Below are 24,085 nucleotides of genomic sequence, written 5' to 3' on the forward strand. Positions count from 1 at the left end.
AAAGTCGAAGGAATATGTTGTGGTAAGTAGGGTTCAATACTTGAATAGGTCTTTCAAAATCACAGTTAGGGTTCCTTACCATTTTTCCGTTGAAGTGAACATTTAGGACTTTAAGGTTTTAAACTTTTGTTTTTTTAGATAAAGTATGCCACAGTGACTTTTTCTCGTTTTCGTCTCTTGTCTTGGTTTTTAAGGGCCCCGTAGGAATTCCTCAAAATCCTTAATCTTAGTGAGAGGTCTAACTTATTGAGCGGCTTCTCTCAAAATGTGAAGGGATTAGGCCACTATGCTGGTCAAGTGCGGATTGGCAGATTTCACATACGTTCGAGAACATTATGGAGAAGCATGTAAGTGTCCTCGTAATATAATTGCTTAAAATGCACAATGCACATAGAAAGTTAAGGGCGCGTACCCAGAAGCACAAAAGCTAATCCATACTAACCATATTAATATTATACAAGTGTAAATTAAAAATATAATACACAGACACACAGATACACAGATACACACGTCAAACTTATAACACCCCTCTTTTTGGGTCGGGGGTTAAAAAACGAAAGTGTATCTGTTGTCTGTCTGCTAGCTTTTCACGGCCCAACAGTTTTTGATGTAGAGAGTTAGCTTACATCCCAATCCCGGAAAATCAAAGAGTTCCCACGGGATTTTTAAAAACCTGAATCCACGCGGACGAAGTCGCGGGCATCATCTAGTAATATAATTCGTATAGTCTTTGCTCCATCGTGGATGTAAAGAATGCTAACAAAAGCAAGATTAATTAATCATTAATCTATTTCTACAGTAAATAGGTACACATTTTATCTCCGTATTGAAATTAAATTGTTGATACAAAATGGCAGCTCACACAATGGCAGCTGTCATAATCTGGAAGATTAGTTGGCAGAGATGACTCGGCAACCCTTTTCAAGATGAAATTCGGTGATTTGTCGTCACACTTCCCGCGAGTACCTTTTGGGATGAAGGTTGACCTTTCAACCCCTTAAGCTCTGTTCAACACGGCTATCAACATACTTTATTATATTATACTATTTTTTCTCTTATACAGATTATTTTCAAAAGTTTCGTCGCTATCCGAAATCAAGACCCATATTATAAATGTGGAAGTGTGTTTGTTCGTTGGTTGGTCCGTCAATGACGTCGCAATCTATCGATGTGATTTTTTGCATGGTTATAGAAAGATCTGGCTAATTTTTATTCCGGAAAATTAAAGAGTTCCCACGGGATTTTTAAAAACCTAAACCTAATATTATGGTGATTTGCAAGGAACCAAAAGCTGTATGGTGATGAGATTTCTTTGGTTTGGTGGATTATAGCAAATTAAGCTTTTGGATCCTTGTATATCATGGACTTCCGCAAAATAACGCCCGCTTCTATACCTACTATATTATGGTGATTGCTGTAATCATGTTGTTACTATATTTTTGATACTCTAAACATCTGCATGTAAACAGTAGGTACCTAATCAGTAATCAGCAAAGATGTGAAGTATAATAATTAAGAATCATGAAGAAGAATGTTTTTTTTTTCCGTTACTTTAGTTTTTTGTTGTTTATGTTATTTTATTTCTCTTTTGTTTCTGTTATTTATTGATCTTGTTGTTGATGTTATTTTATTTTTTGTTGTTTCTGTTATTTTTTCTGTGTTTCTGTTATTTTTTCTATGTTTCTGTTATTTTTTCTGTGTTTCTGTTATTTTTTCTGTTGTTTCTGTTATTTTTTCTGTGTTTCTGTTATTTTTTCTGTTGTTTCTGTTATTTTTTCTGTGTTTCTGTTATTTTTTCTGTTGTTTTTGTTATTTTATTATTTGTTGTTTAAAAATAGGATAAAATGGGAAAAATAAATAAATGAGAGAAGAATCAAACAAGAGTGAATAGGCACCTTCTAGGTAAACGCGTCCCATCTTAGACCACATCATCACTTTCCATCAGGTGTGATTGTGGTCAAGCGCTTACCTATAGTGAATAAAAAAAAACTTTCCTTGTGATGTTTGATATCAAATTAAGTATACGAAAAATTAATAGAACAGAAAATTAAAATAACAGTATATTGTTGAGCTAAAATAACTTTCTATTATTTCTGTCTCGAAAAGAAATCACACTTTTTTACACAAAGACGAAATTGCTCCAAGCAAAAGTGATAACAATCATAAAAAATGGAATTGATTGTGATCATGGAAAACCAAGAAGCCTTCGCAAGTGTAATTTCTCATTTACGGCAACAGCCTATAAATTTTCCATTACATAGCCCTCTGTTATACTAACGAAAGTATTTTGCTTATCGTGCTGATTCATTGCTATTCCGTTCCCTGAAATTATGTTATTTATGTATATAGGAACGAATTTACATCATAAACGACTTTGTGATTAATTAAACAACTTTTATTTACGACTATCAACGATAGCTTAGAGGAATTTGCACGCGCAGCGAGCGACGTTTTAATTTTGAATAACCAAAGAGTTCTCATGGGATTTACAAAAATCCTAAATCTATGCGGACGAAGACTGATAAACACATTCGAGACTCAAAATAAACAAATAAATTGCGTGTGGCAAACAAATAAATTATTATTCCCAAAATTAAATAAAAAAGTAATAAATAAAAACTGACCGTTCCAAAACATTTGCAATAAAAGTGACTATAATACTTTTTTAGTGCCATTTTTGGGATTTAATATCACCCCTTTTACGTTTCCGCCATTTACAGAGATTTATTATTCAATAAAGGTTAGACTAGTAGATGGATGATTTCAATATGTACATTCCAAATACTATGCTGAAAATAAAAGTTTCCTATTTTGATTTTTTCAATTTCAAATCCTTATTTACAAAAATAAATAAATCATGGAACAACTAATAAATAAAATCCACGCTAAGTAATTATTACGTAGATTATATATACGGAAGTGTGTTTGTTGGTTGATTGGTTTGTTCTTCAATTACGTTGCAAGGGAGCAACGTGAGATCTAAAGAGTGACATAGGCTACTTAGAATCGCAGACGAAGTAGCGGGCATCAGCTAGTATTAAAAAAATTCCGACGAACATTTTTTTTTTATTTGTCTGTATTTTCATTGTAAGCAGCTATAAAATATATTTGCATTGAGATCAAACCTTTGTGGTTATTACAATATTCTTCTATAAAAAATACAGCATTAAAACGAGCTCTAATGAAAACTTTTACCAAATTTTCCTCTGGCGAGTTTTTTCATGGAAAATACCTACTGTATGTAAAAATACGAAAAATACTTCAATATCTCTTTCAGACTTCAAAGAAAAGATTCGTTCATCAAAATAAAATATTTATTAAAATTATTAAAATAGCTGATAACTCTTTTTTAACCCCCGACCCAAAAAGAGGGGTGTTATAAGTTTGACGTGTGTATCTGTGTGTCTGTGTATCTGTGTATCTGTGTGTCTGTGTATCTGTGTATCTGTGTATCTGTGTATCTGTCTGTGGCATCATAGCGCCTAAACGAATGAACCGATTTTAATTTACTTTTTTTTTGTTTGAAAGGTGGCTTGATCGAGAGTGTTCTTGGCTATAATCCAAAAAAATTGGTTCAGCCGTTTAAAAGTTATCAGCTATTTTCTAGTTTTCTTGTAGAAAAGAAGGTTAGATAACCGTTAGGTTCATAATATTAAAGTATCAATTGTAAAATGTCAAGCTGTCAAGATGGACGTTGCCTAGATATACATAATTATTTATTTGAAAATGATTTGTCGGGGGTGTTGAAAATTTTTAATTTACACTTGTTATTACTTTGGTTGTTTGGTTGTTAAGATTTATCGTAGACTACTGAAAACCTGTAACGCAGATTCCTCTAAAGACGCTTTTTAAATAGAAATAAGTATGCACGCCATGCTTGGCAGGATATGTGATTGCCTAATGACAAACCCATACTAATATTATAAATGCGAAAGTGTGTCTGTCTGTCTGTCTGCTACGTTTTCACGGCCCAACCGCTGAACCGATTTTAATGAAGTTTGGTACAGAGTTTGGGTACATTCCGGGGAAGGACATAGGCTACTTTTTATCCCGGAAAATCAAAGAGTTCCTACGGGATTAAAAAAATCGAAAACCACGCGGGCGAAGCCGCGGGCATCCCCTAGTTGTAAATAATGCATAGAATAACAAGTGTAAATTACACCCCCGACAAGTGAAGTTTATAGTAACTAGAAAAGAGCTGATAACTTTCAAACGGCTAAACCGATTTTCTTGGATGATAGCTAAGAACACTCTCGACCAAGCCACCTTTCAAACAAAAAAACTAAATTAAAATCGGTTCATTAGTTTAGGAGCTACGATGCCACAGACAGATACGCAGATACACACGTCAAACTTATAACACCCCTCTTTTTGGGTCGGAGGTTAAAAATCGCGGGGAAATTCACTAAAGTCACCATGCCTGTTAAAATTTATATTCTAGAACTATTGATGTCGGAGGAATATACTCCGTAATCTTTCGGAGTATTACTAATCTAACTTTACCGTAAGCTATGTAGGCTCACACTCGGGTATTATTTTAACAATTAAGTAAGTGTTATGAAAAGTCTTTGAATAAATACTACGCACCGAATTTCCCAACAGCAGAAATTTACATGAAAATACATATTCGTATCTTGCAAAGCTAATAAACGTCCCAAAAAGTCCTTTATGCGAGCAAAACTGATTCTATCACAAAACGATAGGAGAGTAGGTAATTGGTCCTAAGCCACGGATCGTATAATAAATTGCCGTATTTTGGTATTTAAATTGCGTCCCAAAAGGTATTAGGGCCTTAACACATTCAAAGTACGACGGCAGCGGCGCGCGATAAATATAACTTTTGTATTACATAACTGGTTCCCGCTCTGACTACTTCTGGGTTGAAAAATTATGTATACATATACCTTGTTTATGTTCATCAGGAATAACCTTTGAAATGTTGAAAAAAAAAAATTCAAATAGGTGCAGTGGTTCCAGTGATTGCCCTGCATATTATACACACAAACTAACAAAGTTCGCATTCTTTCGTTATAATGTAAGTATAGATATGCGTACTCCTGAAAGGCCGGCAGTAATCACTTAACATCAAGTGGCCCGCTTACTCGTTTGCTCACTATTTTTTTTATTATAAAAAAAAGGTTTGCACTGGATGACAATCAAGACTTTTAAAAACACGGATAAGGTGTGGGTTGGAGCATGCTCGGCGCTTGTATATTCACTCTTGGCATGAAGGTATTTATTTAAGTTGTACGTCGTAACTGGAAACATGGACACTGTCAGAAGAAAGGAGCATTCGTTGAACAAAACGCTTGATATAAAAATGCGTATAATTTTTAATAGAGCTGAAATATAAATAAACACATCTGGATTACATTTTTTGATAATGAGTCTGCAAAATGGTTTTTATCATCATCTAGAAAGTAAAATAATAGCATTTTTACGAGTTTCAGTATGACGTCCCGCCGGTCGTTCAGTTTCCGTCCCGCGTCGAGGTAATTCCGCTTTCTGTGTGTCAAGTCCTTAGGTCATTACCTAGGGGAGATGAAAAAGAATGGAACCGTACGAAATAAGATCTGATATTGGCTTTTATATTAGCTGATATTGGCTGAACAATCGAAACCTTATTAGAATTTCGTGTGTATCAGATTTCTTTGTAACTTCCAATAGAGATTCTAGATAAAATTATTGGTATATTGTAATAATAAAGTTTCCTTGTACTTACATATTTTTAAGGTTTCATATCTCCAGAGAAAAAAGGTACCCTTATAATATCACTTTATTGTCGGTCTGTCTGTCTGTCTGTTTGTCTGTCTGCCTGTCGTGTCTGTCAAGGCCAAGGAATCAAAACCTATAGAGAAAGAATTATGAGATCTGGAAGGTGGCATTGTCCTGTAGCACAAGTCAAGGGGAAAATCCGAAAACTGTGAATTTGTGGTTACATCACAAAAAAATTGTAGGGTGGCACACTAAGCAACAAAGTAAGGTTTGCACCCGCCCATAATCGCTTGTACAGGCGGGTGCAAACCTAGTTTTGTTGCTGACTGTACGGAACCCTTCGTGTGCCCTACGAGTTGGACTCGTAGCTAACCAATTTTTTTTATTATGATTTTTACCCGAGAAAGACAAAGTCCATAACTTTTCAACTTATATCTACTAAAATTGATATTTAGGCTTTCCAATACCTATATTTCAGGATATTTGAAAATTCCATCCAGTCATCGGTTTTCAAAATTTCCACTCGAGTGAAGTCGAGGTGGGTTAGCTAGTCCTCTTGATTTCTCTAGATTTGTAGAGGCTGTCTTCCACTTGACGCGCATTGTATGCAGATCATTTTGCGATGTTTTGTATTAATTTGACGGACAGATGGCCTGTCCTTAGTAATTAGTATAAAACAAAGCCGAAATTCGTCTTTGTCTGCTTACAACTTATCTAAGCAGACATAAATTGCAATGAGTACAATTCACGAAGAAGATTTGTTTAACACATTTACTTCTTGTATTAGGTAAGACGTTTAGTAATTTCCTGTAAGTATATAATATCTAGAAGAACCTTTTGAAAGACATTTAAAAAAATTGTCTCCAAAGCTCCACTTACCTGATAGCGTAAGCGAAGGCCATGACAGCATCAGAAACGAACTGCAGTTGTCGCTCGAACTCGGTGTTGTTGTCGGTGAGGCGCTCCAGACCTGAGCAAGCTCTGTGGTACTGGCCGTTGTAGGGGGTCCGGGCACTGCCGGGGTATCGGCATTGGAAGTGGTCCTCCCAGAACTCTGAAGAAAATGGGTTTGTTAACTACGGCCCATGTGTGTTCCATACTACGACCTGTGACCTATTTACGGAACGTTCGTTAACCTCTTGCGTCAGTCGGGTGTTTTATTTGCAATATATTGTGAACTTTTAATAAAAACAAGTTTAAAAAAAATATTTTCGTAGTTTTATTATGGTATCTTATCAGTGATCCTCTTATCAGTACTATCACTTGTCTTCTGTTTGTTAGCGTTCTGGTTTCAGCCTGTATTTACTTAAATAAAAACTTTAAGTTTTATGATTCTCAAACGTTCAAATAGGTATTTTTTTATAAAAGCAAGTAGGTATCTACGCGTATCTACTAAAATGTAAGTCTCAAATATTGTTGATTTTTCGTAAATCGCCGGTAGAGTCACTACAAAGCACATCAAATCAATAGAATCGTAAATTTTACACCCACACTTACCAACAAACCAAGGGTTCCTCTTATTATTCTTTACATTCAAGCTCAGGAAGTACTCCTTGAACCCCTTCACATCGTTCGCCTGGGGCTGGACACTGATGGTGCCCTCCACCGCCCTCTCGTTGCCGTCCGACACCAGAGCCCTGGCGCTCCAGCCGTCGGAGCCCACCCAGCTGAACGCCCCGGTCGCGTTCAGCCGTTCCACAGCGCGCATTACACCCGCTACCTCTTGATCCGAACCGAAGATTATGGCCCCTGAGAACAAAATAAATCTATGGTGATCATCGATGTATGTAATACTGTTTCAGTATTTTACAATATTAATTCGACATCATCGTACTGTAAGGCATCGTCAAGGCCTGCATTCGTACGTCCCTTCCGGCATCAGTTTTTCCTTGCACTTTTAATATGGGTACCTGCAAGTCAAGAGTGAATAGGCAACTTCTAGGCAAGCTCGCTCCTTCTTTAGCTGCATCATCACTTACTAGCAGGTCTGATTGCTGCCAAGCGCTAGTCTATAAATTAAAAAAAAAACATCGTCTCGACTCATCTCAGAATAAGAAGGGTTTAGTTTAGGCAACAGTTTAGGCCATAGTCCACGCTGGTCAAATGGGAATTGCAGATTTCATACACCTTTGGGGTTTCCTTCACCATTATATTTAATAAATACAAATATACCTAAAAGTTAGAGATGCAGTATACCCGAGGTCTAACCGTGGACTTTCCGAGTCCCGAATAGTAGACCAAAGTCTTAGATGAGTATGAAAAAGTAGAATAGGACAGTAATATTAATTTTTCTTTAAATAAACTTTTACATAAGTGCTTCTGAATCGTCACAAGAACTTCCCGCTTATTCGGAATGCCATACCTACCGAGAAGAAACAGCAAGAAACTTGGCAGACCTTTTGCATGATATCTAAGGCCTTCTGTTCACAATGATTATATAAATTATATTGATGAATCTAGAAATATAACTTGTGTTGCATAAGTACATAATATACTGTTGGAATTTTTGTATCAAACGGAGGAAAAAAGCCAGATCGTTTCATGAAATAAAATATCAACTCAATTCGACATAAAATGAATTATGGTGATCCTGCGAACGACATTATTCCCGCGAGGTGAAATATGATTGAGAGGAACGGAGGGCCCGAGAGGGCTGGTAGCACCTGAGGGTATTAAGTGATCGAGTTTTGAAGTTTCGCCTACCTGCCGACAGGGGGGCGTGATTGGTGGATCAATTTTTATTGCCTACATTTTGATCAGTGACTCAGCGATGCTTCTTGTAATTATTAGAATGAAGAATTAATGGATACTATTGAAGTAAAAGTAGTAGGGTTACCCTACAGTACATTTATTTTTTTGGACGAAAGCTGTAACGCGTAATTAATAATGGCCGCCAAACAAAACCGCTGTTTGAATGCCGTGTATTTTTATCAGTGTTAGTATCATAGATTAAAAGCTCCAGTAATACAAGTATGATACAGTGTCACGAAAACAACTTGAGCATGACGCGATTGGCTGGTGTATGGCGAGTGCACGCGATTGGTTGATCAGTCGGCGCGGGTGCACGCGATTGGTTGACTTTCACTTCCCGGATTCGCCAACTTTCTCCCACTACACTTCTATAGCTCGAAGTTGTTTGCCGGCCACTGTATTATATTATGATATGATATGAAAAATACCGCGCACTTTTGAAAATATGGTTCACCGCGCGAATAGGTTACACGCACTTATTTTTTGATGCAATTGAAAGGATTTTTTGCATACTTATAATCTCGATTTCTACGAACTTTTTAAAGAGCTGAATGTGAACAAAATCTTTAAACTGACTGGATGCGGTTGAAAGAGCTTTATGGGTTGTTATGATTAAAAGGCGTATATTGTGATGATTAAACTTTAAACTCAATCATTTAGTTTGAAAGTTTCTTTCACCTTCAAATAGGGGTCTGTGAGATTGGTGGGCCAATATTCGCTTTTTATTATCCCCATTAATTGTGAGTTCAGTGACTCAGCGATCCTTCTTGTAATTGTTAGAACCTAAAATTAATGACCGTGGCTGAAATTACTGAGTAACGGCAGGGAATAATGGCGTCGATTCTGATATCTTTCTCTAAACTAAATTTAGAGTAACGGCATCTTTTCTTTTTAATGTTGCTAAAAAAGGAGAGAAAATAAAATTTAAAATCACAATTTAAAATTTTAGTTCCACTATACAAAAAGCGCTATCCTCAAGACTAGCACCTGAGGTTGAGATTTGACAGTTTTAAATTAAAATTACTTTGTAATCTCCCTTTCTTATTACATTGGTAAGATAAAGATGCCAAGAATACATAAAGGACTATGTTTTAGTTGCCATCAGAATCAGTACCGACGTCTGCCAAATTGTATGATCGAGTGTTATTATGAGAAAAATAAGTATTTTTAAAACTTAGTATGAAGGTAATTCATGAAAATCGTGAGTTTTTATGTTTAAATAAAAATCAAGCAAATTTTTGTTTATGAGGTTGACTACTAAGTAAGGATAGTACGTATGGTATTCTCTTCATACTGTGGTATGGTAGAGTTTTCCACCATCGTCAATTGTGTTCTAGTGTGGTTATCTTTTGCGGGCAGCTGTGAGACAATTTGCCGCTAAAGTGGTCGCGCAGATTGGATCGGCGTGTCGCGTAGTCAATAGGCGTGATTGCCGTTTAGCGAACAGCGTGTGCCTATCCGCCGCCACAGCGACCTTGCCGCTTATAGGCAGATCGTAAAACTGTGGCTACAGGCTGCTGTGTTTTATTGCGAAATTGGCTTGATGATTTAGTTAGGTGTCCCGAAGAGGCACGGAATACCCTGTTACACCCTGCGACCTTGCTGCCTGGGCTGCTACTCGTATAATTACAGAATAATATGGTCATGGAATATATTTCAGTCATCAAGTGTGTTCACGTGTGGTTATCCACCTCGGGCAGCTGCGACAAGACAATTTGCCGCTAAAATAGTCGCGCAGATTGGTTCGGTGTCTCGTTTGACTCGGTCTCAGTTGGCCCTATGAGGCACGGAATACCCTGTGAAAGCCTGCCGCTTTGCCGCTTATAGGCAACTAGCCGATGCCCGCGACTTCGCCCGCGTGGATTTAGGTTTTTCGAAATCCCGTGGGAACTCTTTGATTTTCCGGGATAAAAAGTAGCCTATGTGCTAATCCAGGATATTATCTATCTCCATTCCAAATTTCAGCCAAATCCGTCTAGTAGTTTTTGGTGTAACAAACACACACACACACACACATACACACAAACTTTCGCCTTTATAATATTAGTGTGATAGGCTGTTGTGTTATGTACATGAGGGTCATATAGTAGTAACATAGCGAGTAGGTCATGCTATAATGTGACTGGGTCAGTCATATTGTATGACAATAATTTGTGGACAAAATCGGCTTTTTTGCGAAATTGGCGTGATGATTTAACTTCAGTTAGGTGGCCCTATGAGGCAAGGAATACCCTGTCACACCCTGCGACCTTGGAGCTTATAGACAATGGGCTGGAACCATGACAGAATAATAAGGTCATGTAATATTTTTCAGTTCAACTGTGTTCTCGTGTGGTTATCTACCGCGAGCAGCTGGGAGACAATTTACCGCTAAAGTGGTTACACAGATTGGCAATAAGCGTGATTGCCACTTAGCAAAGGCCATGGGCTGCTGTGTAATCCATACTTGTCCCGGGAAATTGAAGAATTCCCTCATTTTTTATTAAAAAACTAAATCCACCTGTACAAAGTCGCTGGCATCACCTATTTGGTACAGAGATAGCTTGCATCCTGGAGTTTCGATTCCCGGCAGGGGTTTCGAATTTTATAATTTCTCTAGTCTGGACTAGTAGAAGGCTTAGCGTAACCGTGGCTAGGGTAACTACCCTGCCCTACCGACAAAGGCGTGCCGCCAAGCGATTTAGCGTTCCGGTACGACGTCATGTAAAAACCAAAGGGGTACCTATGGGTTTAATGAAAACTGCCATACCCCTTCCAGGTTAGCCCGATTCCATCTTAGACTGCATCATCACTTACCACTAGGTGAGAATGCAGTCAAGGGCTAACTTGTATCTGCGTGAAAAAAAGACGACGCTACATTTTATCTTAGAAAATGGTGCTTTTTGGAAAGTTAACAAAAAATTTAGCAACAATGTGTGGCCTTTTAGCCCACAAAAAGCCATTAATCAGGATTTTTTTCTTTACTTATGCTATAAGACCTACATACCTGGCGAATTTCATGATTCTAGGTCAACGGGAAGTACCCTATAGGTTTTCTTGACAGACACGACAGACGGACAGACAGACAGCAAAGTGATCCTATCAGAATTCCGTTTTTCCTGTTGAGGTACTAAACCCTAAAAACTTGATACATTTCTACAGATTCTCGCCCAGCTACATCCCTGTGATATAAAAGCTAAATAGAGAGTATTTTCCATCGTAACTTCTGGCAAATTTCAGTGCGGGAGCGTAAGCGATCCGACTCTCCATCATTCCCATCGATATGAAACTTCATACAATCGCGGAGAGGTCGGGCGTTTCAATTATTCCCGGCTCTACTCTTTGTTGTGCTGAGTTGTGCAAGGCTTCTGTTTCCAATTTGCGCTTTCATGCTCTCTACGAGCTTCCAAAATTGCTCACGTTTTTGTAATTTATCTCTTGTAACTGCACTATACTATGGCAATTGGTTCACAAAACTGACTACAATTTACGCGTACCTACTGATTTAAAGCCGATTCACACCAAGCACGTACACGTGACACTTGCTTGTGACGCGCGTGAATCCGTAGACATAACTGCACGCATTACGTCTACGCGAACTTTTACGCTACGTAAGCGGTATGCCTCATAAAGCTCCATACAATATTACAACGCAATGGTACGCGCTACGTCCACGCTTACGCGACGCATACGCGGCCTGTGTGGCCGGCTCTTCAATTAAACACGTGCATAGGATTACATTTTTTGAAAACGAGTCAGCAAAAAGTTTTTTTAACGTATTATTAACATGTAGTAAGAAAAAAATATTATTACTTATAGTGTTGTAGAGTGTTTATTAATCTCGTACTACTTCCATAAAAGATGACGACCTCAAAACAGATGATTCTGTTTTCTGTGAAAGTGACGTATAAATTGTAACTATCGTCCGAAAAAAGATCTGAGTTACTAGCAAGAAAACTCTTTAGTCGTGTCTAAAGAAGTTTTAGCTTTTACCATTTGACTGTTTGTGTGAGTGCACACATACACATTGTTATAGTGTGTGTGCCGCTCGATCTTGACCAAGGCGTGGTTAAGTTACGCACACAAATGCGCTAACGCTTATCGGTACACTCACTCCTACAATCACGGCTGAGTGGCCATCGTGAAATAGAACATCTATAACGTAATTAAAAAAAAAATCATCTTTCAATGAACTAAACGTAACAATCAATTTGCATTTATAGAGAGCAATGTAATATGAATAAAGAGAGCTTCGCCAAATGAAATATGCTTTTCCATCATTTCCGTCGATATGGAACTTAATACCCGAGCTTTTGCAATAACGGGCCGCGGGCGATCAGTTCTTCACTCACTGAAAAAAATTGGTTGTCTGTAAAGTCGGTTTACTGACGATAGTTGAACGTGACAACAAAGGCCGATTGTGCTTCTTTGTCGCTCGTTCCGCGCTCTCGCTTGCACTTCAAGCCTTACATGGAACGCCTCAGAGCGAGGTAACGCCGCATGAGTCATGTTTTTTCGTGCGTGCAGCCGGCTCTATCGAATTATAAGACGTTGTCACGTCAAAAACTTTTTTTTAAATTTATAGCGCTTAGCTGCAATCAGACCTGCTGGCAAGTTATGATGCAGCTTAATATGGAGCCTGAAAAATGTTAAAATGATAGATTCATTCAATGTAGACAAAGAGATGGCAACAAAAAATGTTGACTGATATGGAAAAAAACAAGTTACAGCGTTTTATAAATAAACTATGTTAATAAACAGAACACAATTAGTTATAGTTAGAAATTTTAATCATCCATAGCTAAGTACAGAAAAAATTATTACTATTTCCGATTAAAAAACCAAAAAAATTGGCTATTGGGAGCAGTATTCGGAATTTTTTTCTATCGAGAAAATTATGAGTATCCAATCGTGTTTCTATTTCATCAGGAATTTAGATTAAATACCCAAAATGTGCACATTGAAACATTTCAAAGTTATTGTATGTTATAGTTTTATGTACAAGTGTGAATTAAAAAATTTTAACACCCCCGACAAGTGAAGGTTACAGTAACTAGAAAAGAGCTGATAACTTTCAAATCGGCTGAACCGATTTTCTTCGATTATAGCTGAGAACACTCTCGATCAAGCCACCTTTCAAATAAATAAAAACTAAATTAAAATTAGTTCATTAGTTACGATGCCACAGACAGATACACAGATACACACGTCAAACTTATAACACCCCTCTTTTTTGGTCGGGGGTTAAAAATAAAATAAAAGGCTTCGAAAAGACGCAAATTTTGCATATAGGCCGTAATAGACTGTGGCTTAAGGGTCTTATACGCTAAACATGCTCACGAATTACCTTTGTTTAACGTAATAAACAGAAATATTTTGAGAAACAAAAAATAGTGTAGCAAGTTTAAAAGGTTGATCTTCTTTGAGAGCCTTTCGGATTTGACGAAAATACCATATTTATCCAAAGAAAAAATGAAACACATTGCTAAAATCACGAAAAATCAACCAAAACGCCTTGTAAAGTTGCCGTAAATATGATTTGTCTACTGCAGTAAACACGAAACAAAAATCCTTTTTACAAATGAAAGAAATCGAAGTAGAATTGGCCTATCTTATTTTAGACTTTTGTGCTGTCATTATTTAATGAAAAACATTCAAGCGTTCCAAGAATTTCAACAAAAATTCCCCATACAAAATCGTATGGGGATTTGCGATACAAAATCTCACTGTTATAACAGGAAGCGCACGGGCCGAAATTTCACTCTGCCGACGGCCTTCGAAGGGAGACTACGCTTCTCGCCGCCAGTTCTACTTTTACGCGGGAATCGTGAACTTCAAATCGTACACGCAAAAACAATAAGTAAAAAATAGCAAGTTTAAAAAAGTAGATTTAAGTCGATTAAATGAACTATTTGCTGTAAATAAATTTTGGCATTTAGTTATCGGTCGGTTTTTAGAATTCCGTCAAAAAACGGTTTCGTTATCAGTAAAATTTGCTATAATTTTAAAAACCCAAAATGGCCGCCGCTTCAATTTGTCATTTTCACACTATGGGTGTCGTTTTCAATTTTTTAGGGGTGACAAAGAACGAATATCATATTATTTTTGAAATCCGAAATGGCCGCCGCAAAATTTTTAAATTATGGGCCTCATATTCAAGGTTTCGGGGGTGTCTTAAAACGGATATGATATTATTCTTTAAATCCAAGATGGGCGGATATAATATTATTCTTTAAATCCAAGATGGTTCTTTAAATCCAACATGGCTATTGCACTAATTTGTCACTTTCAAAGTCAAAGTCAAAATCATTTATTCAAAGTAGGTACAATTTTACTCCTTTTGATGGTCGAAATTATTAAATTTGTACGATATAGTGGTGATAATTAATTACGTAACTTAAAACTAAAGCTACGAGGGTTCCAAACGCGCCCAAGTCTGAGAAGACCCCACAACAAACTCAGCCTTTCGCATTATAGGTTTCATTTCAAGGTTATCGAGGTGGTCGAGAACGAATATGGTATTATTCTTGAAATCCAAGATGGCCGCTGGGTCAATGTGACATTTTCATACTATGGGTGTAGTTTAATACAAATACAAATGATTAATTGCAGGATTGCAGGTACAATGATAGTGTTACAGAGTTATTAAGTACAACAACATCTACAATCCGCCATACAATGGGCATTGGAAAATTTATTTTTCTCAAGTTTAACTGTTAGGTATTAGAATTTGTCATGAATGTTATCACAATATTAAACACACACAACTATTAAATTAACATTAAATTATTAATTTCAAAACAAAATTGAGTTTTATTACAAAATCATCAGCAATATAAAAAACAGAGTGCAATTTACAACAGCACTCGGAGTTCCATGTCGTGAGTCGTGACGATAAAGGTCGTACTATTTTGCTGCCACTTTTTTCTATATATCTTACGTCTGGATCCTCAGCTTGTAGCCAAGGATCCGGGAGCGTTTGCGGTAGTAATATGTGCAACCTAAAACCTAGATCAACATCAAAATATGGCCCAAAAACAAATCCAGCAAGAAAGGTCACTAACCTGTTGTCTCTGCAACTCTTCCTGGCTCCGGAATCTGCTCCAGGGATGCTGTGGCGGTTTCGGGTTGTATGCGGCCAGAAAATTGGCGTGCGCGCGCGTATGGAATTTATGTCCTTACAGGAGCTCGTCGCAATGACTTCTCGCGTTCAAATATGGCGTCGCGTCGATGGTTATGCGCGGCAGTGCGCAGGCGCGGATTTTAGCCTAAGCTTAACCCCTAGCGTCATCTATGAATCCAGGAAGGAATTAGCTCAGACGAAGGAAGGCGACCGTTCCTGTAGATATAGTTTTTAAACCATATTTTGCGTTTACTACTAGGTTTCCGTTGCACAACCATACTCCCCGCGTTGACGAAGTCCAACTTACTAGTACTTAATAAATATTATTATACGAATTTGCGCGAGTAATAAATAATACTAAGTTTAATAATAAAAAATATGATAGCGTGTATAAAAATTATATTTAAATCCGTTAAGCGTGTTAAAATTAACGTATAGTTATTTATTCTACAATTAAAATTACTTAAATAAATTATAATGCGGTTATTGCGTTGGAAGTGGGTAAAGTTTCACAACAGGTCGTTTGAATTCGCCAGATTCAGTTTTAACAAGAGCAACGCGAACCACATTATCAGCCCCTGGATAAACCTTTGTAATTATTCCTAGCGGCCATTGTAAAGGCGGTAAATCATCATGCCCAATTAAAACCACCGTACCTATCTTAACAGGGTTAGAAGGCGTACACCACTTTTGTCTAACTTGTAAAGTGTGTAAGTATTCTAAGCGCCATTTCTTCCAATAGGACTGAACTAAACTGTCGAGTAGTCTTTTTCTCTTAATTAGGTTAGGGCTTTCGCTAGGTAAAGGAGCAGCCGGAAAATATTGTAGCGGAGTAGACATCAAAAAATGGGCCGGAGTTAGAATTTCCGGATGTGGATCGGACGACATTAAACAAAGCGGGCGAGAGTTTAATATGCTTTCAATTTGCGTTAGCACTGTTATTAACTCTTCGTATGTAAGAAGTTGATTACCGATGACTCGATACAAATGCGTTTTAAAACATTTTATATTACTCTCCCACATATTTCCAAAATGGGGGGCCCGGGGAGGGATATTCTTCCATTCAATCCGATTAATTTGTAATTCTAGGTTTAATTTACCTTTATAATCTGAACTATTCAGAAGTGAATACACTTCGTCCAACTGCGATTTGGCTTTAAGGAAGGTTCCAGAATTATCGCTGTAAAAACAGGAGATTGGACCTTTGCGACTTAAAAATCTTTTTACAGCCATGAGAAAGCAGTCAGCTGTTAAATCTGACGAAAGTTCAATATGAACGGCTTTCGTCACGAGGCATACGAATAAGCATATGTAAGCTTTCTGCGACTGATAACCGCGGCGACGCGTTGGCGTTATACGGAGTGGACCTGCGTGGTCCACACCTGTGTGCATAAAGGCTTTCGCTTCTTGCAAACGATGAGAAGGAATATCAGCCATTAATGGTGTAGGATGCACAGGCTTTACTCGAAAACATGTATTACATTTGTGTACTCTAGACCTAATGATTGTCCTAGCGTCTAGTATCCAAAATCGTTGACGAATAAGGGACATTAATAAAGAAGGCCCAGTGTGACAATTGCGCGTATGATAGTGATCAATGATCAAGTTAACCGCGTGATCATGTTTTGGAAGAAGTGCGGGATGTTTAGCCTCGTATGGTAAATCCGATTTAGAAAGCCGACCTCCAATGCGTAAAATGCCGTCATTATCAATAAAAACAGCTAGCCTTTGTAATTTCTTCGAAGGTAATTTTTTATTTTTTAATCGCGTGATTTCATCACTAAAGTGAACCCTTTGGATGTCCTTTATTATTGCGTTTTCAACAAAATTAAGTTTATCGACTTCTCCAGTAGATGGCAGAAGTCGCGCGAAGCGTAATACATAAGAAGCGGAGCGAATAAGTTTATTCCATGAGGAAAAGCGTTGCGATAAAATATATAATACCGGTTGTTCGCATTGAACATCTGTTGTTAATAACGCGGTGGATTTGAATTCAGGTAACTCGTTATCAGTGGTAGGCGAAAAACTATTTATCGGCCATTCCGAAGGCGAGTCGCGGAGCCATTGTGGGCCATTCCACCAAAGTGGGTGCGAGATTAATTGTGATGGCAAAACACCACGTGATAAACAGTCACTTGGATTCTCGATTCCCGCAACATGATAAAAATGCTGTGGGTTAAGATTTTCTTGACACTGTGCGACGCGGTTGCTAACGAAAGTATTCCACCTATGAGGTGACGATTTTATCCATGACAGCGCTACTGTGGAATCGGAGAACGCATAAATTCCTTCAATAGGAATGCGGGAAGAATAGGTATCTCTTACGACTTTAACTAACTTTGACATTAAAAGCGCGGCGCATAACTCCAATCTAGCGAGGGTCGTTACTTTGGTAGGCGAAACTTTCGATTTTGAGCACAACAAGTTAACGCGTATATTACCGAGAGCATCAGTAACATGTATATAAATCACACAACCATAGCCATTTAAACTAGCATCACTGAAGGCGACTATATTTATTTTGCATCCTTCAGTAATACCCGTATGACGTGGTATTTTTAAACTTGGAAGAATTGAAAAATCGTGGACCAAATCAGAGTATCTTTTGATTATATCTTCAGAAGGAATTTCATCCCAATCGATCCGTTGGAGCCAGAGTTCTTTGATCAACAGTTTAGCATAAAGAATAACTGGCGCGACTAATCCTAAAACATCGAACAATCTAGCAACGAGAGATAAAATTGTGCGTTTCGTGCATTTGTTGTCGATCTTAGAAATGGTCATGCGAAAGACATCTTCACTGGGATCCCAAGACAGACCTAAAACCTTAGTGGTATTGTTACTATCGGTAAAGTTCACCGAAGCGCGATGCGTGTCTGGCAGACTACATAAAAGAGTTGACGAGTTACTTGACCATTTGATCAACTCAAATGAACCCGATTTGAACAAATTAATCAATTCTTGCGACAAGATTTTAGCGGTTTGATCGTTAGTAGCCGAATGCACAAGGTCATCCATGTATAATTGAGACTCAGCTATTTTTGCTGCCTCCGTGAAACGATTACCTTCGTCCTGGCATAGTTGTCGCACCGAACGCATGGCTAAATACGGACTGGACTTTAGTCCAAACGGGACGCGGTTAAACTGAAAGGTGCGTATTTCTTCATTTTCGTCAAATCTAAAAAGGATCTTTAAGTATTTACGATCTCGCGGCAAAATCTCAATTTGCAAGTACATCTGCTTTATATCGGCAGTCATGGCGACTGGAAATAATCGGAAATTTAACAAAAGTAAAAACAAATCCGCCTGTAAATTAGGTCCAGTATGGAGTACATCATTTAACGATAGGTTCCTATCTGCGGTTTTCGCGGAGGCATCCGTGACGATTCGAACGCGACTCGAACTTTTTTCGGGGCGAATAACAGCGTGGTGCGGAATATAATAGCCCTCATCGGCATTGTTATTGTCCGAGACCTCAGATAAATAACCTCGTTGAATGTATTCCATGATGATTTGATTATAATCATGACGTAACGAAGGGTCAGTCTTAAACTTACGCTCTAGAGCAAGCAAGCGGCGGTGAGCGACGCAACGCGAGTTGCCTAGTTCGGATGCGTTTTGAGAAAAAGGTAAACCGACCGAATATCGGCCACTCTCATCCCGAGAAACTGAAGCGCGGTATAAGTTCTCGCATTCAGTCTCGGCGGGGCTGAGGTGCGTTTTTTCATTAATTTGTTCCAGTTCCCAAAATTTTTGGAGATTTTGATCTAAATCTTCCAATGCGAGTGCGGTGAATGAATATTCATTAGATTCGCGATCACGAGGCGTATAATCACCCATTAAAACGTATCCTAAAGTCGTTAATAAAGCAGCCGGTGCGGTACTGTTGGATACAATTTTATCACCTAAGTAGATGTGCGGAAATAATTGAGCGCCTAAAATGACGTCAATGTCACCAGGTATATTCCATTTCAAGTCTGCGAGAGGTAAGTCTTTAATATGATTTGTATCACAATTTTCAATAAAGTGCGATGGCAAATTATCGGTAAGACAATCTAAAACTAAAGCCTTGATATAATATTTATTAGCAGGGTACACGCGCGATTCGATGTTCAAATAAACATAGCCATGTATTGGTTGCGATTTTAAACCTATACCTTTAATACATGAGTTAAAAACGGGAGTAATAGGTAAATTAAGCAATTTACAACATTTATAACTGATAATGTTGTTTTGTGAGCCCGTATCCAATAAACAGCGTATCATAAGTTTTTTGTTACTGTTATAATGCTTCGCGTATACTTGTGCAGTGGATAATAAAGCGCTTGAAGCATGCGTAGGTAAAGACGTAGTGAGCGACTGTACACTAGTCAGCGGCGCGGGCGCTGGCGCGGACGCGGGCGTTGCGTCCACGGCTACAGCGGGCGAAACGCTCGTGAACGTGCGGTCGGACGATGATTTTTTATTTATTGTGTCATTATTAATTCTACACAAGCTGGAATGGTGTTTCTTCTTAGCTGGAAGACACCTGACACAAGATGATCGAGATTTACACTTACTTAGAGTATGAAATAGCGACAAGCAATTTACGCACGCGTTCTTAGCTTTAATAAAGTCGAATCTTGCTTGCGGCGACTCCATCTCCATAAACTTATTGCACTGATATAGATGTTTGTGGGTCTTACTCCTACACAATACACATTCGCTGCGCGCAGAAGCGGTAGGCTCGTTTGTATCACATGCAATGAATGACTTGTAGGTACCTCGAGATTTGTCCGATCTATTATTAAAATTGGTAGGTTTATTTGAGCGTTCGAGTACTTTAACTTGAAGTTGAATAAACTCAATGAGTTGCGTGTACGACGGGATCTTAGAATCGTTTGATTGCAATGACATTTCGAAATTTTGTATTGTTTGCGTGTCTATTTTTTTTAAGGCGAAATATAAAAATATAAAATCCGTAAGGTCTGGAATCTCTAACTGCTTTAAAGCAGCGATAGATGCGGAGAATTTCTCAATGAATGTATTCAAACTATTAGCGGTATTTGAACAGTTTTTTAATTCAAAAATGTTATTTAGGTAGTGCGTGCCTAATGCTCTTTTATCTTGGAATTTTTTGACTAGACTATCCCATATAATATGATAAGTTTCTCCTGTAGGTACAATACCTGCCGTGAAATATAACGCACCGTGTGACAGTTTACTAATTAAATATTGAACTCGCTGCGAATCCGTCAAATTACTATTATTATGAATATTAGCCTTAAACGACTCATAAAATAAGGGCCAGTTTTCATTTTTTCCGTCAAAACTGGGAATATTTATAGGCGGTAACTTTATTTGTGGCTGTAATTGGCTATCATTGTTACTTGTAGATGTGGAATTATTGCAATTTGACAAGATTTTATTACGAATTCTCTTAACAGGTGCATATAAATCTTCAAAAGCATCAAGAGGCTGATAATTAGGCTGCATTGGTGGGTCTAATTGTAGCGAAATAGTATTTATTTCATCTAATATTGACTCGAACTTTGTTCGTAGGTCATCAACTGTTTCTGACTCACTCATAAACCTTTCATTTTTTCGCGTTTCAAAAGTTGTAATACTTTTAGACATATCGTACAATCTATTCATTCTTTGAAAGATGTTTTCTTTTTTGGAAGTAAGAATATTTAATTTAGACGTTAATTTCTCCATTTTAACGGCACAAAATAACAAAAATAGTTAACAATTAAACTGTTAGCGAGTATCTTAAACCAAGATGGCGGCGTACAAAGAACAGAAAATAACGCGTGTCGAGTAACTTACGATGGCAATTTTACGAGTAATTTACGTAAATTGAGTAAATATTAAGATATATTATCGAAATATGTATTAAATGCGTTAATTTTAAATATATTATGAACTTGTGAATAACTTACACAACGCGTTGTCGATTATCTTACGACTACAATTTTACGAGTAAATTACGTAAAATCGCGATAAATATGCGTACTAGAACAATATCCTAGGTTCGAATGGACCATAAAATGGATCCTCAGCTTGTAGCCAAGGATCCGGGAGCGTTTGCGGTAGTAATATGTGCAACCTAAAACCTAGATCAACATCAAAATATGGCCCAAAAACAAATCCAGCAAGAAAGGTCACTAACCTGTTGTCTCTGCAACTCTTCCTGGCTCCGGAATCTGCTCCAGGGATGCTGTGGCGGTTTCGGGTTGTATGCGGCCAGAAAATTGGCGTGCGCGCGCGTATGGAATTTATGTCCTTACAGGAGCTCGTCGCAATGACTTCTCGCGTTCAAATATGGCGTCGCGTCGATGGTTATGCGCGGCAGTGCGCAGGCGCGGATTTTAGCCTAAGCTTAACCCCTAGCGTCATCTATGAATCCAGGAAGGAATTAGCTCAGACGAAGGAAGGCGACCGTTCCTGTAGATATAGTTTTTAAACCATATTTTGCGTTTACTACTAGGTTTCCGTTGCACAACCAACGTCTTTGTTATAGTTAGGTAATTATTATCTATGCTTGCTCACTCCTGATTTTTTTACCAAAAAAAATAAATTATTATTATACTTATTACTTGCTAAACCTCAAAATTTCGTCCGCGTGGGTTGTATCCAGTTTGAGTCGGAGTCTCACTGACGCGCGCGCGTCATGACGTAAGCGCGCTAGTGGATGGATACTTGCCTACTTAACTTAGACTAAGATACCTACGATCGACATCGGCCGGCAGCGAATAGCCCCGTTAAAACGATAGGCTAAGGCATCTTTTCCATTACACGGTTGTTCAAACGTACGGTGTGTAAGCCGTACGGTTGAAAAAACGTGCTAGCTTGTACATGATACGGCAAAATCACCGCGCGAGACATTGGTAAGTACTGGCTAGTAGCGCTTTTTACTCGGGCTGTGTAGGACGTGCTGCGTCATGAATTTTCTTACGAAAAAAAAGATTATAGTTGCTTATTACATATATAGGAAAAAGAAAATAGAAAAAAAAAGGGAAGTAAGGTTTTGGATACATCCGATTTTAGAAAAAAGGGAGGAATATGGCGCGTTTCATACACTTGTCAAGAATCAATTGAGAGAAGATGAAGACAAGTGTTACAATTATTTTAGAATGCAGAAAACTACATTCGACAACTTGCTCCAAAAATTATCCCAGGAACTAAAACATCAAGATACTTTTATGCGAGAGAGTATATCGCCCGCAGAAAGATTGGCTGTAACTCTGAGGTAAGTAGGTACAAAATTAAATGACATATTTTAGTTTAAAATTGTTTATTGCACACAAACAAAATTATTACATGTAATTGAATTTTAATAATTATTAAAGTCAGTGTTTAGTTTTCGTCGAAAACAACCGTGTCCTAAACGCAATACTAGCAGCGTAATCTGCTGACGCCGCGTCTTCGACCGCCGCGCGCGGGTCGACTGCGTTCAACATAATGACCCAGTTCCGCGTTTCGACCGCGTCAGGGTTATTATAAAATAATTTAATATTAAATCGCAGCTATACTACCTTTATACTGCAACTATGGGTACAGAAATTAAATTAATCACGGAAACGGAGCATATGCTTTTTAAAGCATTCTCCGAAAAAAAGGCGGAAAATGAGAAACTTCAACTCATGATTACTTCTATGCAAAAGCAAATATTGGAACTCCAAAATCAGATAAAATTTCTGTCAAATCAAAATCCAATGGATACCAGCCAGAATAACACTACCAAGGAAAACTCACCGCAACCTACGGAATACCAGACGGATGAGGAAGAGCTAGCCAGAGAGACAGAATGGATTAGAGCTAAAAGCAGGAAGAAAAGAAAATTGAACACCTCACCTGCACAGTCCACATCTATCAATCAGCATGATGATTCCTCTCAAGAAAGGACAAAGAAAGTTCCACCACCCCCGCCAATAATAGTAGACGACGTAACAAACTATCAGTCATTTTATGACTTATTAACAGAAGGTCCATCTGGAGACTCTTTTCGAATCAAAATGTTAAATGGCAACAATGTTAAAATAAATGCCAACAACGAAGATACATATCGGTCAATCACTAAGATATTGACTGCAGGGAATTTCCTGTGGCATTCTTATGAAAACAAGCAAGAAAGGCCCATTAAAGTCATGGCCAAAAAGCTGCATTTTACTTGCAAGCCAGAAAGAATAATCGAAGACCTACAGAATAAGGGGTTTAAGGTTGAAAATGCCGTCAACAAGCTAAGGTGGAAAAATAAGGAACCACTAAACATGTTCTTGCTTAGCTTTAAAAATGGAGAAGACATCAACAAAATTTATGGAATCACTTCGATTCTTGGATGCAAAGTGGAAATACATCCACTGAGATCATCAAAGCTCATACCACAATGTAAAAGATGTCAAACGTATGGGCACACCCAGAAATACTGTTCTAGAGAGCCAAGATGTGTCAAATGCACTGGAAAACATCTGAGTGTTGAATGCAAAAAACCAGCTGAGCAGAAACCTAAATGTATCCACTGTGGGGAAGCTCATC

The 24,085-nt window shown here is 38.0% G+C and overlaps 1 protein-coding gene across 2 annotated transcripts in view; it reads right to left on the bottom strand.

The window, feature by feature from the left end:
* LOC123872540 (metabotropic glutamate receptor 2-like) overlaps positions 1 to 24,085 on the bottom strand; it is a 229,715-nt gene that overhangs the window by 47,126 nt on the left and 158,504 nt on the right. For both annotated transcript variants that reach the window (XM_045916863.1, XM_045916862.1), the window contains 2 exons: positions 7,213 to 7,464; positions 6,595 to 6,769 (listed from right to left, as the gene is read on the bottom strand). In XM_045916863.1, coding sequence (XP_045772819.1) covers positions 6,595 to 6,769; positions 7,213 to 7,464 — 427 coding nt within the window. The remainder of the gene's footprint in view (positions 1 to 6,594; positions 6,770 to 7,212; positions 7,465 to 24,085) is intronic.

Source organism: Maniola jurtina, chromosome 15 (genome assembly GCF_905333055.1).
Source record: "Maniola jurtina chromosome 15, ilManJurt1.1, whole genome shotgun sequence".
NCBI classification, from domain to species: Eukaryota; Metazoa; Arthropoda; class Insecta; order Lepidoptera; family Nymphalidae; genus Maniola; species Maniola jurtina.